The sequence below is a fragment of the Clarias gariepinus genome, chromosome 11, assembly GCF_024256425.1.
Source record: "Clarias gariepinus isolate MV-2021 ecotype Netherlands chromosome 11, CGAR_prim_01v2, whole genome shotgun sequence".
NCBI classification, from domain to species: domain Eukaryota; kingdom Metazoa; phylum Chordata; class Actinopteri; order Siluriformes; family Clariidae; genus Clarias; species Clarias gariepinus.
This window is the reverse complement of record NC_071110.1, coordinates 19,083,215-19,099,240: the sequence shown is the minus strand read 5'-3', so window position 1 is coordinate 19,099,240 and position 16,026 is coordinate 19,083,215. Positions and strand designations below refer to the sequence as shown.

At 37.9% G+C, this 16,026-nt stretch overlaps 1 protein-coding gene across 1 annotated transcript in view; it reads right to left on the bottom strand.

Annotated features, from left to right (window-relative positions):
• vps53 (VPS53 subunit of GARP complex) overlaps positions 1-13,434 on the bottom strand; it is a 53,838-nt gene extending 40,404 nt beyond the window's left edge. The window contains exons 1-4 of the mRNA XM_053507086.1: positions 13,094-13,434; positions 12,576-12,656; positions 11,250-11,299; positions 9,664-9,730 (exon numbers count right to left, since the gene is read on the bottom strand). Of these exons, the coding sequence (XP_053363061.1) occupies positions 9,664-9,730; positions 11,250-11,299; positions 12,576-12,656; positions 13,094-13,180 (285 nt within the window). The 5' untranslated portion in view covers positions 13,181-13,434. The remainder of the gene's footprint in view (positions 1-9,663; positions 9,731-11,249; positions 11,300-12,575; positions 12,657-13,093) is intronic.
• Between the last annotated feature and the right edge of the window lie 2,592 nt (positions 13,435-16,026).

The following is a 16,026-nucleotide window of genomic DNA, read 5'->3' as shown; positions in this document are numbered from 1 at the left end:
TGCAGGTGATGATAAAGTTGGCACTGAAACACAAAACGCGACTCAGACGTCACTTAAAGACGCATTTACTAAGGGGACTGCCTACGTCAAGAAAAGCAAATGGTGGAACGATATTACCAGCGCTATTACTTTCCACTTAGCTAAAGACATGGTACCGCTCTCTAATAATATTAATACTAAAGTAAGTGAAAAGTTTCACTCCTCTTGTATTTACCTGTTTCAGGTAATTTGCCCTAATAAAAGTCCAGTGGATAAAGTTTTCCTTTTGCAGTTACAGGGGACATATTGTTTACATTGTAGCCAGCTTAAAGATGTTTTCAAGTTAAAATTAACTTAATTTTAAGTTTAAGTTGCTGTCTGGCTTACGGATTACATAAACTGTCTGAATAACATTCCATTTTTGAAAACATAACTAAATAACTGAGTACTTAAATGGTGGACCTATCGCGTTAAATTACTTGTTACATCGAAAAAATAATCCAAGTAGTTTGATAAATTGATCAGCAGTGTTGGGTGTAGCGCGTTACAATCTGTTTCAGCTCAATGTGACAGGTGTAAAATTCTGGATACAGGAGGGTATCTAATCACACACAGACATCTTTTCAAAGGTGGATTTTGAAGATGGTGTCTATTATCTGGATGGAAAAATTAGGGTACACAAGATCCAAATCCTTGAATACATTTTAGATAATGGGGCTCTGTTTCTTGGCTATCTGGATAACGACAAAGACAGGACTAATGTTCAGATTTAACTACTCATATCCTACTGATGCATGTTGTACATTTATTATATCCCCCCTCCGGCAGCTTAGTTATTTAAGTTTTCAATCGTAATCGTCTAATTGTTAGTTTTTGTGTGTGTGTGTATTTTTTTTTTTAGGCAAGTGTGAAATGTTTAATTATGTTTTTAATCTGGTGGTTGTTAATAATGTAAAATTAATAAATACAATTAGAAAATATAAATAACTGGAAGTGACAAACAAGGTTGGATAAGGACTCCTCGTCCAACAAGGTTGGACTAATCACTGTTAGAGACCTGCATCAAAGAGTGACATCTTGGGATCACAAAGTCTCCATAACAACTATTAGACACTATCCACATGCTAACAAGCTGTTTGGGAGCCATGCAAAATAAAACATTTTTCTCATCTACAAACATAAACATGTGGAGTTTGTTAAGAGGTACTGGGACTGGGACTTCAACTGGGACCATGTGCTGTCGTTAAATGAGACCAAGATAGTTTGGCAACAAACACTCTAAGTGAGATGAGTTTTTAGAAAAGCTTCTCATGCCCACTGTGAAGGATGGTAAAAATAATCTGTGATGCTGTTTTTCTTTCAAAAGGCCTTATACAAACCCGCTTTCGGAACGAAATTATGCACGCAATCCAAGGTTTAACTATCTGTTGTCTTCAATCTTGTAAAATGTTAAACGTTTCATTGTTGGCAAAAGCGTGTAGTACAAAAGTATTAACATTAGGGGTGCCAATAATTGTGGCACACATGATTTAATGTATTGTATTTAATGGGCCAGGGGTAGCTCAGTGGTTAAGGCATTGGATTACGGTTTGGAATATCCCAGGTTCAAACCCGACAACCACCAAGTTTCCAAGTTGCCACTGTTGGGCCCTTGAGCAAGGCCCTTAACCCTCAACTGCTCAATTTAGGCCAAATGCCTAAATGTAAATAAAGAAATATAAATACAGGGATTGGGCAATGAAACTGAAACACTGGCCAATTTAGTGTTGGAGGTTTTATGGCTAAATTTGACCAGCCTGGTGGCCAATCTTCATTGATTGCACATTCGACAAAGTAATGGCAAAGTGTAAAGGTTTCATAAGCAGAGTTCACACGGGTGTTAAGTTTTCAGGTAAACGAACGTGCTCTGAACGTCCTAGACGTTTATGTTGCATTTTGTGGTGGCGCTTGATTGACTTCTACACCGGCGTTGGTTTGTCTCGGTCTAACGTCAGCCTGCATCCCAAATCGTAGTTTGTGTGGTAACCTGTGGGGACAGTGTATCGGGAACTGTATATAAAAGCCCACCGCTACTGGGTTCACTCTCTGACTGCACAAGGTTGGATTAAAAGGAAGTTTTTTTTGTGGTATATGAAGAAATGCTAAAATTTCCGTGTAAGTTTTTCAACAATTAATTTTTAATATTTTGCCTTTTTCCGCATTTCCCTATGTATAGCATGTAGGATCATGGGATATATCCGATCCTCCGAAGCGTAAAATGAACGCGCAGAAAACTAACTAGAAGCGGTTTTGCCAAGAAAAAGCTGCATGCAACGTTTTTTTAATGCCGTATAAACGCGCAGCCGGACAAACGCACGCCACCAAAGCCCGTGTGAACACTCTCAATAACTCCTATGTGTAGAAAACACTCGACGCTTGATCCGCGTTCACTGGACGCTACGAACGCAAAAAAAATGCTAGATTTTAACTCCCGTGTGAACAAGGCCTAATAGCACAGTTTTGCTTAAAATATTGCAATTCACAAAACATGGATGACAGAGTTCAAAAGAGGACAAATTGTTGGTGCGCGTCTCGCTGGCGCATCTGTGACCAAGACAGCAAGTCTTGTGATGTATAAAGAGTCACGTTATCCAGGGTAATGTCAGCATACCACCAAAAAGGACGAACCACATCCAACAGGAGTAACTGTGGACGCAAGAGGAAGCTGTCTGAAAAGGACGTCCGGGTGCCAACCCGGAGTGTACAAAAAACAAAACCACAGCTACCCAACTTAATGCAGAATTAAATGTGCACCTCAACTTTTCTGTATTCACCAAATCTTTTAGTCTGTAGCTCCACAGGGTCAATGTACATGGCCGGGCATAGGCATAATTCATCCCATAACCTTGTACTTCAGTGCATCTAATTGCACACTCTTATCTAGTGCTGATCCTGAACAGCAACTACGCTAATTCTTTCCACCTGTTCTTTATTTTTCTACATCTGGAGATTGTGCCAGCTTCAATAGACAAAGGCCAACCCTGCGAGGATCTTATGGCATCCAGAGAAGGACCACCTTCAGCTGGATTCTGCTTCCTGATGGTTTGGATCTACACATGCTGCTCCTGAGCTCCCAGTGATCCAGATCCCCCTCTGTCATGATGACTTAGACAACTTCTGTTATACTGAACTTTCAGCAGCCTAATACACATGTCGTTATATACAATGCATCCGGAAAGTATTCACAGCGCATTACTTTTTCCAAATCTTCCGTGCACAAACGGAAACACTTATCTTTCCGGATTTTATTTTTACTTTTTTTTTAGGGTAAAGTGCAGGTTAATTTGTCTTATTTTTAGTTAATATTTTATTTTTAGTTAAAGGGGTCATCCAGAAACATTTTTCATAAAATGTTAATATGATCTTTAGGGTCCTAATGAAAAGTTTGTAATATATTTAATTAAAAATTCTCAATGGTTGTGTAAAAAAAACACTACTTTTAACTGGTAAAAACTAGCTCTGTTCTCAGCAACCTGTTTTAGTACATGTTCCTTTAAATGCTTATGATCTCTGCTGAGCCTGCCCCCCCCAGTTCTGTGGGGCGTGTCTTCACAACACACGTGGGTATAGCCACGGGAGTGTAGTGCAGTGTGGGCAATGCTTTGTGGGTAATGCAGTCCAAACTGAAAAACGCTGGAATATAGAGCCTGAGCCTGTTTTCTTAAGTAGTTTTTGGTTTAATTTAAGTACGGAACCTACGCGGAAGTTTGTAATATCGCCTGACAACGCAGAAATTAAAAGAATGGACATGCATCGACTCGATTTGTCTTTCTTATCACTGCATGGGCATGAATTAACGGGCTGTTACGCTGCCGCGAGCAACAACAACAAAAGCGGAGAAACTCACTGAGAGAGATATGGACGCGATGTGTTTACTGATGTGTTTACATGACTTCTTAATCTTCGACAGACATCATTATAAAACATCTAACGTTACAAAGGTAAGCATAATATAGTTTTCCGACTACGTACACAGTTTGCAACTAGACAATCACCTTAATGCATTGTTTATTATAAACGGGCAATTAGGGATTATATAGAGACGGCTGTACATAGAGAAGACAACATAACACATAAAGACAAGTTAACTTACACTCCGCATTCATCGTGATTATTAGACAAGCGATCTGCAAAGATTCATAAAAAAAAGAAATTACTAGGGCTGCAACTAACGATTATTTTGGTAATCGATTAGTTGGGCGATTGTGTTTTCGATTAATCGATTAATCGGATAAAACCGCTTCTTAAATTTGATATTTTGCTTATAACTATTAAAAAAAACATAAATCAGGGTATTATTTATGTATAAAAATTAACTTTTAAAAATGCAAAAGCCACATATAGAGTTTAATAATTTTTAATTTTGACATTTTAAACCTTAAATGAAATGTAGTATATAATATATACAGTTAATATATATATATAGTTTAAAAAAATACACTGATATATTCAGTTGATAAGATATAAACAGCTAAAATAATGTAATTTTGTATAATAAAACTATGTATGCATAAGTAAAACCACAGTAAATTACAAGTTACCTTTGTAGTGGACTATAAAAAAACTGTAGAAATGCAAAAAGCTAATAGTCACAAATGTACTGTTATTTGCGACACAACAATCACTAAATGTAATATTCTACTGTTATTTGCACCGTGTTATTTAAGCTAATCTAAAATAGCGCCATTTAACTAATCACTATTGCTCATGAGGTGATTGCGCAATGTGATGCTAGCGAGTAGCACGTGAACAGATCTAGCGCGACTGTGCCGAAGTTAGCAAACAGTTTAAACAAAAGCACTTAAACTATACAACTTTTACACGATGAAGAGATACAGTTTTTACCGACCCTGCTGACGTTTCGCCATCCGTAACACCAACATGTTTTCTCTTTAAGTGTTCGTGCATGACATGCCATGAAAGCTCGGTCTTGCATAGCCTGCAGGTTACCGTCTTCTTAAAGGCGTTTAATGTGAACTGCTATCAAACCTTGGAGAACTCGGGGCGCGCGCTTTTTCCTGCAGACGCTCCTGTAACCTCCATTGCGCGAGCGGTTGTGTATCTGTGTGTATTTGTGCATCTTGTGGTCGCGCTCCTCAGTGACGTGAGCAGCCCAACTAATCGATAACGGCAATCGTTGACAACGAATTTCATTATCGATAATTATCGATTTTAACGATTAGTTGTTGCAGCCCTAGAAATTACTCACTAAGCCTGGTGAAGATGAAGCAGGAACACGAAGCGTTAGTACAGATCCATTTTTTAGGAGCTGCTTCCTAGCAAAACCTGCTTTATATTGACCCGCGAAAAATGATTAGTGCAAACATGAACGCATTTAGGGAGATCGGCGGGGACGTTAGCTTCAAAAACAAAATTCAGCCACTGCGTCCTCAGCGGCTCAGATGTCGGTAGTGAATGACGACTGCTGTGTTCGCTATTACACCCAACAACTGTACACCACACTCGCTTAGGCGACATTTTGCTACAGCGGTGAAAAACAATGGCCGAAAGCTTATTCTCACTCGGGGCGGGTCTTTGCTAAAACACCAGTGTCAATCAACTATAGTAGGAGCGGCCTCTTTTGGTGTGGCGTCACACTGCAAGGCATTGGAGATTGGCCTGATTTCAGAAGGGGTATGTTATTTTAATAAATGAAAAGAAAATCACTCTTTATCATCGTAGAGTTACTCTCCTAACACACAGTTCAGTCCAAACAGCTTAAAAAAGTGCATGTTGGCCCGTATGACCCCTTTAATATTTTAGTCAATATTATGTATTAATTCTTTTGGGCTGTGGAACGAATAATTTGAGTTTCCATTATTTTTAAATGGGAAAATTTGATTTTGTTTACGAGTGATTTGGAATACGAGCCTGCTTCTGGAACGAATTATGCTCATAATCCAAGGTTCCACTGTATAACAAAAATACTGTAACTTACAAAATAAATTTTAAAAGTAAAAACACAACACGACAACCAACCAATATATTAATAACTATTAGAAGAGAGAGGGGAGCAGAACAAAGTATGAACAGTGGAATTTATTTAGTAAAACTGAAGACAATAAAGCACTGACAGTAATCAGTCTGACCTTAATTCTTATTTTTTTTAAAAGCAAGCACATGTCCTACCCTACATATAAAAGACATAAAAAAGACAGGGCTGAGTGATTTAAAAATACACATACATAGGCTATACACCTTCGACATTTACGCATTTATATTTTATATAAAAGGGTAGACATCCTGATTCCAACTCGCTCTTTGACAGCTATAAAATCCTCATACAAAAGCCCTAACCCCAAACCCATCTGGAAACCTAATACGGCAAGCTTTTTATATGGAATGTTTTGGTGTTTCTCACGAAACCATTAGAACACCACGGCACTAATGATTTTGTGATATAAAAAAAAGCATTAGAAGCATCACCTGCTGAGTTTGAATATGTCATGTTGTAACTTAACCAAATTAACCTAATGTAGAATGTAGGAAAAAAAAATATCCCACTAGCTTAATTTCCTCATTTATTACATCCATATACCTCCTCTTTGGCCTTCCCCTACCAACATACTCACTCTACCTCCTCTGAACAAACAATCTTTAACTGGCCTCCATAGACCATTTGTCTCTCAAACCTCCAACATGAGCTTTTCCTCTGATGTACTCATCCCTAATCCTAAAACTGTGGCCCTCCTAAAGAGAACCTCAACATCTTCAGCTCTGCTACCTCCAGCTCTGACCCTTGTCTCTTCCTCAGTGACCATCTCTAAACCATTCACCATGGCCGGTCTCACCACTGTCTTGTACATCTTCCCCTTAATTTTTGCAGATATTTTCGGACGGAACACCCGACACCTTTCTCCACCTATTCCAACCTCTGCACTTGCTTCTTTTCCTCTTTCCTCCCAAATCTTCATTACCCTGGACTGCTGACCCCAAGTAATTAAACTCCTGTACTGCACTGTATTCTTACTGTTCCACGTCCCTCTCTTTCATTGTAGAACTGTTGTGTAGCATGGCTGTTTATTTCTGTTTTAATGCTTAATTTTTTTTTTGGCTTTTGTATTTTTTAACCACTACACAATAAAACTGTTACTGAAATAATTAACCTAATTTCCCAAATCTATACAATAAAACCTTGGATTGCAAGCTCTTTTAAAGATGTACATTTTTTTTTTACTTGATTAACGCCTGAGGTCTTTATATACAAGTAGTACGCATGCGCTTTGTCTGCCAAGCGTCACGTGATCACAACTAAGCCAATAGTTCTTCCTCTCATGCGTGGGTGTGTTTGTGTGCACGCGCATGTGTGAAAGTTGTCCTTACACAGTAGCCCCCTCCCTCCCTCTCTCCTTACTTACTTGCCACACACACACACACACACACACACACACACACACACCCACACACACACACCCACCCACCCACTGGGTGCACACACAAACGGAAACTGCTCTGTCAGAATTCTTTTCAAAGGTAAAGTGGATAATTTGTTTTATTTTTACTTTATATTTGTAGTAATTATTTTTATATAAATATTTTTGGAACGAATCATCTGAGTTTCCATTATTTTTTATGGGGTAAATTTGCTTTGATATAGGAGTGTTTTAATATACCAGCACGATTCCAGAACGAATTATGCTCGCAATCCAACATGTAACTTTGTTGCAGTAATGCTATACTTTACCACGACAAAGTTACATGTTGGATTGTAAGCATAATTCATTCTGGAATCAGATCAGATGCTTATTAGATGTTAATTTAATTAATAGAAAATAGTACTTTGATATCAAATGCAAGTGTATGATGTATGTAAAAATGTAATGTTATTTGCTTTTTTAACAATGTTGATGTTTTCAGAATGTTGCAGTAATGAGAATTTACTTTAAAAATTATGTTCAAAAAGATGTTGAATAGTGAGTAAAGCTTTAAAATAATGTTTACAAATACTTCAGACTTTGTTGCTAGAAAAAATATTTTTTATTTTTTTAATTTGTATGCTTGCAATTTTTTAAACCAAGATTTCGTGAGAATCACCCGTTTAAATTGCATCAAAGAATTTAATACACATCATAGTTTTGCCAAGGTTAGACAACAGAGAACCAATAGGTTCCAGTGTCAGCAATAACTTGACATTCAGATGCTTTGGTATTTTGGTGTCTTTTGGGCTATACTCAATGTGCGCAAATTTCACCCTGTTGTAAAACTGCTTTCTATTTTAAAAACTATTGAACTTGAAATGATGCTTATTTTGCAAATGTGTTGACCAAACAGTATCAAAGTGTCAGTGTGAAGACAGGTATGTAGGATTTTGCAGAACTGAATACAGGGTAATTAAGGTTTTTCTTCAAAGCGAGATATTTAGTGAATCGGCTTTCTCCAGGGGTGCACAGCTGCCCATAACTTCCAAAGAGTGAACCAGATCAACATGCAGACAACGCCATTTCTTTTTTTTCTCTGTCCAAGATGCCCGCAAAGCATTTAATTAAGGTGAACATCTGTAATATGACTGTGCTATTCTGAAGTCACTGCTTATCTGGCCATGACCTCCACCACAATATGAACACTCAGCGACGCCCCCTTGTTACAAAAATGACAGTGATCTTTTCAAAATCACCGAAACAAGGAAATGCGTTTTCCCATCACTCCACACAACTAAAATTAATCATCATTATAAAGGCCCCTAAGACTTTGATTCAGAAGCACATGTCTCCACCCTAATAATAAATATTCCTCAGACTAAACAAAAAACAAGCCGGTGTGTTTTCTATCTCTTCTCCATCAGCCCCTGGCCTCTACATCTGTAATCCAGCATTTCCATCTACAGAAGGGATTTTCTTTTTGCTCGGTGAAAACATCTTAGAGGAATACCGGCCCCGAGACTTTCCGAGACTTTCCACAGCACCAAGTGAGCAGGTTATGGGACGACCACCAAGCTCCTTGCAGTCTTCGCTTGCTCATACCTCACAAACAGGTGTCACATTTCACCTCTGCCTGCTGCTCCGATTGAGCATGGATCTGTGTTGAATCAGGGTTTTCCACCAGCTCCAAGAAGCAGCGGGACTCAAAACCACAATGTGGAATGCCAGCATAGCCGAAAAATAGGAGAACCTAAAAGGAATGTGCCTTCTCTTCCAGTGTGTGTGTGTGTACACATAGCAATGTACAGAAGATGGAAACGTAACAGTTCTGAATAATCATAGCTTAGATGCACACAATGAACAAAAATACATTGGAAATTAGATGTCACTGAAAAATAACTCCCTATGACATGGAATACCTAATATCTATTAAAGAAAAATTCAAGCACTGACAATTATTTGTGTGCATGCAGACAGAAGACTCCTGACAGCAGCTCAACAGGATCCAGTTTCACATCCAACCCTACAGATTAAAGCAGCCCTCAAAAAAGCTTTACTAACAGCTCTCTGCTACCTCAATTCACCTTTTCATCTCACTCAACAATACTGTACATCATCTCACACAAACACACTATTAAGGCCCCTTTCCATAAACTCTCTCATACGAGAGAGCTGAAAGTACACATCAATAAAGCCCATACACTCTTTCATTACGGTTTAATTCTGGGTGGATCATTCTCACAGGACTGCGCCATGGGCTGATAATGTGATGATGTGAGACACCCACCTGCCTGCCATCCTGTCCTACGTTAGTTTGTCCCCTCACCACTGTCCTGATGTTGTCATCTAGCCGCCTGGTAAAAAAAGATCACACAAATCAGCTAAATCACTTGTTAGCGAATCAATGAATTACATATATAAATCAAATTGCAATATGAGGATGTGCAATTATCTAGTAGCAAAAAAAGGAGTAATTTATTACAAGTAATGGATGCATAGTCGGTAATTAATCAAGAGTTTTATGTAAAGTACACCAGACCTTTGGACTATATAAATCTGTCCAACCAAAAGATTCTTTCATCAGTGCATTGTTTGTTTTAAATCAGTCGTGTGTGTGTGTGTGTGTGTGTGTGTGTGTGTGTGTGTGTGTGTGTGTGTGTGGTTTTGGTAACCATGAAAAGCTGTTTCTTTGTTTTTTTTTATTAATATAAATATTTCCCGTCATGCCAAACCAGAAAACGTCAAAGAGACAAGAACATCACAAAGGCCACCAGATATTAGCTCAGTTCGCGGTGGCCATGTTGTGAAAAATGGATTTCAGAAATTAAACACATACACCAGAAATATATTAGAAATAATTTTCCTTCATACCACTACTTCTAGTGCCATTATTTGCTTTCAGTCTAATATATATATAGCAAGTCTTGCTTTACAAGTACCGAATATCATGTATCACGCATGCGCTTCTTGTTTTGACGGCGAGCATCAAGTGATTACAACTGGGCCAATGTTTTTTCTCATTGAAATTGTGAGTAATCGTCTCTCCTGCTGGATCTTAGTGCGCGTCTCTCACTGGTATAATCAACATCCATGCACGGGTGTAGAGCTGCAGCTATTGAATATTTTAGTAATCTAGTATTCTACCAAAAAATGTATCGATTAATTAAGTGATCGGATAAAATGTACTTTTGATTAATTAAACAACAATGTCAAACGAGTACTGCTTCTTATAACATACGTGTGCGCGCACGTGTACAGCAAAACAAAGTCTCATTAGAGAGGATAAAGATCCATTTTCTCCCTCTCTGTCGTTATGTGCGCGCGTATAATTTGACACCATGCCCTTTCACACACACTCTCTCTCGCCTTTACACCCCCCATCCCCTCTTAGCTTCAGACAGACAGACACACACACACACACACACGCACGCACGCACGCACGCACGCACACTGTGCTTTACACAGAAACACTGCTTTGTCATGATTCTTTACAAAGGTAAAAAGAAGGTTTGTTTGTTTGTTTTTTTTACTTTACAGCAGTGATTCCGTTAGTATGCGCTCACCTGAGTGTCATTAGCGATGTTCCTTGCTAATGGTTCCGACAAAACAGTCTTTCCGTTAATGTGTGTGTGTGTGTGTGTGTGTGTGTGTGTGAGAGAAATTCAAATAAGAGAGGAAAAGGTTTACTGTGTAAGATGAGAAGCGGTGACTGGTTTTATATATGTATACATATATAAAAATAGTAAAATAGTGAAAAGTGTCACATTTGATAGGTAAATGTTGTAGTTTAATATCAAAATAATCACAATGTCAATTTAATTAAACTGTGCAGCCCTAGTATCAGGCATCGTAAGAGACAAACTTAAAGCTCACCTGATTTTCAGTCGAATCTTGTTCACCACTTCATCGATATTCGCTAGTGACTGAAAAGCAAGATCAAATTTAGAATATGACTCACGAAAAATTTATCCATGCAATTAATATTACCCTTTCCCTATGGCCCTATTAAGCACTGCCTTAGTGAAGGATAAAAAAGGGTACAGTATGATAGCACAACCTAGTGGTGAAATAAAGGGGAGGGGGGAAAGGGTAGTAACTCTAAGATACTCACTGGTGCCCCAAAATCAGAACATTATGTATCGCACAAAAGCTGGTAGACCAGTATGAGGAGATCAGTACATGCCTTTCTCCAACAGAAAGTCTTTTTTTAATTACTGTTATACACTTTTTAAGAAATGATAATCATTTCCGTTTGCACTGAGCATTTCTTTTTCCCACTATTACTCTCTATGGGTCAGTCCCAATAAAGGATGCATGTCTTCCTAAAACTAACTCCCAAAAGGCAATCTTGAAAAACTATAAATTTAGTCTGAGGGGCCAAATTTCAAGGAGAAAGGTTTTTTTTTTTTTTTTGCTAGAAAACATATTGCACAACCTATATCCCACATTGTTTAATATTCATCAACAGGTAAAGAGTAATATAGTCTAATACAGTGTGTACACCAATTAGCCATAACATTAATACCACCTCTAGCAACACTGAACATTAGTTATATACCAATAAAGTGGTAATAGAATCATGAGCACTCAAGGCTCACTCATGCCTACAGTTATAAAAGTGACAGAAAAAAGTAAATAGTGACCACGATAAAAGGGGACCAGAACACACAATGTACCCCAGCCTGCCATGTAAAAGAGTAAAGAGCCCAAAAATATAATTGCAGTAAAAAATTATATTGCAGGCTGACATTAAGCAAATATTCAGTACGGTTGCACACATTCTGGATGATAAGAGGAACATACTTTCTCCAAAAAATACAGAAATTCTGATATTTATGAAGAACAGCCTGCTCTCACTTCTTACTAATGAATAGCCATGATTGGCTTGCCAAGTACAAAGTGACTGATGTCTATATTTATTTTAAATGTTCAGCGCAGAGTTTTGATTTGTTACTCATTGAGGCAGCTTTGCCCAATGTGCTGCACATTATACTGAGTAAGTGCAGTAAGACAGTTGTATTTTAGATTGTTCCTTAAAACCCTAATCAGAGCCCCCTTACCATCTTACTTTTCAATTGCTCATATATGTTCTTCCTAGTTTCTTTCTTAAGTATTCTCATTATCCCTCATTTTGTAAAAAGACCAACATACCTCAGAGAAATTTGCCAAACGTTTAACGCAAGCAGTAAGATAAGTTACCTGCTCAGTGGGGAACAAAGTATTGATGTATTCAACTGCATTGAAATCCGCTCGATCGAGTGGGTCCTGGCTGGGAAACACCTTAAAACAAAAGAGAAGAGGAGAAATGTAATTATTTAGATTATATGTGAGAACCGCACTTCTTGTAGCGTCTTTTTACTTATTGCACACTTATTATATATCACTGTGACAGTACAGATATGATTAATATACTGTAATACCAAACTAGCCAGCTAGTCTTATAGCTGAAATAGCTAAATAACTGTCAAAAACGACTTCAGCTAGAGCACGAGACTAAAGTAGTTATACTTGTTTGTTACGATATCGTCGATGATTTCGACAAAATCACTGTTCAGTGTAATCAATGAATAAAATGACAATAATAGACACGATAACAAAAGCTAACTAGCAAACCTTTACCACTCAACAACCTCTCTCAATAACAGCTAGCCTACCTTGGCCAGATAGAATGCAGTAGCTATCGCGCTATAGGAGCACAGTAACACGAAACTCTTTACCTGTTCGATTGCCAGCTGCACTTCAGGGGTAAGGAGTAATATCGCGTCCAAATCCTCCACAAGCTCTAATTCTTCATCTTCCATCATGGTATCAAAACAGCCGGAGGAGAGTTAGCTATTTCTGTGGCTGTGTTTCGATCAGCTTGTAGTTCCCTAAGAAGTGATCAGTCATGTTAAGTGCGATTCCAAACCGCTGAGAGCGGAACTGCTCAGCTCAAAGGGAACTGTAAACGGTGTAGGGAACAAGTGAACAACGGGTCTTCACTTCACCGGAAGTAAATTCACATCAGTCACTGCGCCTCAATGCGTGAAAAAATGGAGCTAAAGTTATCTCTTTTTTTTTCTGAAAAACGGCGGTTGTAACTCCAGTACATTACTGCCAACTGTTGGTTTCACACGCTCTCCTGTAAAATAGGTGTTCCGGGAAATTCAGTTTCCCTACGTTTCCCCGGTCGCGCGCAGTGCGCGCGCAGATTCGAATCATGACGTCACACGCTACCAAACGCTGAGAAGGCGAACGAGGATTTTAACAGTTTTTCTCTCGTTTTAAAGTGAACTTTGTGAATTAAACAGATAACCTATACAAAATAATCGAGTGTCTTTTCGCTTTTTTTTGTATATTTGAAGATAATTCAGACGTTTTAAGCCGCTGCAAAAGGCTGGTTTGCTGGGCAAGTACTGACATCACGACTACTTTTATTACACGTACATTGGCTGTGTGATGATAGATGTGATCCTGATTCATTCTAAATATATTTAAGGTTATACTTTGTAATTTATTATACTCAAGGGTAGAGTGTCTACTCTTTTTTTACCCACTCAAACATCCAGTTATATGGTGTACAAACACACATGTACAGCGATTATAGGAAACCACACTTATAGTTATTCATCTTATTCACATCTATCTATCTATCTATCTATCTATCTTTCTATCTCAGCACCCACATATGATGGGGAAACATGATATCCTGAAATCCGTGATATACTGTATTGACATCCATGATAAAACAGACATACATAATTGGCACAGCACTTATTATAATAGCATTTTTACATTAAATTATGTATCTGAATTGGTTATTTTTCTTTAATTTAAAATTAAAAAAATTTCTTTAATTAAAAACTTGAAGTTTATTACAAATGTTAACTGGGTGAATTGATTTCCAGGAGTCTCTTGTTAAAAATTGTGTTTTAAAAAAACATCATCTCACTGTATTACCTAAGCACATGTATTCAAGTTGTCTAGATTAACAGAGTGTGTCCAGGACATAAAAGATTGGATGACCAATAACTTTCTTTCACTAAATTCAGATAAGACAGAGATATTGCTCATCGGCCCAAAAACCAGCACACAACAGCTTTCACAATTCAGCCTGCGTTTAGAAGGATGTACTGTTACTACCAGCTCAACAGTAAAAGACCTGGGCGTGATATTAGACAGTAACTTGTCTTTTGAAAATCATATTTCCAATATCACAAAAACAGCCTTTTTCCATCTTAGAAATATTGCCAAACTTAGGAGTATCCTATCCGTATCTGATGCAGAAAAGCTAGTTCATGCATTCATGACCTCCAGACTGGACTATTGTAATGCATTACTAGGTGGTTGTCCTGCATCCTCAATAAACAAGCTACAGTTAGTCCAAAATGCAGCCGCCAGGGTTCTCACTAGATCCAGAAAATATGATCATATAACACCTATATTATCATCCCTGCACTGGCTACCTGTTCAATTTAGAATTAATTACAAAATAGTACTACTTACATACAAGGCTTTAAATGGTTTAGCTCCCACATACCTAACCAGTCTTCTGATACGCTATAATCCACCACGTCCCTTAAGATCACAAAACTCCGGACTTCTGGTAATTCCCAGAATTTTAAAATCTACAAAAGGGGGCAGGGCATTTTCATATTTGGCTCCAAAGCTTTGGAATAGCCTTCCAGACACTGTTCGGGGAGCAGACACGGTTTCCCAATTCAAAAGTAGACTCAAGACGCATCTCTTTAATCTGGCATTCGCGTAACTCATCCCATAACCTCATACTCCAGTACACCTATCCTGAATGGCAACTACGCTAATTCTCTCCATCTTTTCTGTATTTTTCTACCCATCCCGAGGCATCTGGAGATTGTGCCAGCTTTAGTAGACAAAGGCCAACCCTGCAAGGTTTTTCTTCAGTTGATGTGATTTTGTTTACCTTTCAGATTGCCTGCAGTGCCTGCGACAGGTGGATTCACATGTTTTGAAGTGGAAACCCACGAACGGATGTGGACTTTTTTTGCGCGCAGTGTGAAGTTGTAAGACTGTTTTAACAGATTAGGACCCCCCAATTCCTTTGTAATTCATTTATTATTTGAATTTAAAATTTGTTTATTTAATTAAAAGTTTGCTTGTTTTCCTTTTTCTTTTTTAATTTATTTTTAACATTTTTAAAATGTTTAATTTCACAATCTGAAAGGTATATTTATGTTCAGCACACAGACCTGACCTTTGCATTTAAAAAATAGCAGCTGACTGTTGGCAGTGTTGTGGTTGTTACTTAATTGCCTAATACCATTTACAAATGGTATCAAATCCAATTAACAAATAGTCAGTATTGTTCTTTATTGTATAAAATAAATCACAAATCAAAAAAACATTGAATTAGAAGGTGTGTCCATCCTTTTGACTGGTACTGTACATAAATACATACTGTGTGTGTGTGTGTGTGTTCAGTTCTTCTGTGTTACTTTGTCACATTCGCTTTTCTATTTTCAAGCAGAACCTGACATGCAAATATTATTTTGGAATATAAGACATGTGTGCCTGTAGCAAAGATTAAATATTGATCAGAATGTTTTTTAAAAACACTCAAAAACACTTTTAAAAAATCAATTGAAGTATGGGAAACATATTTTCCTGGGCATCAGGAAAATGGGTTTCCCTC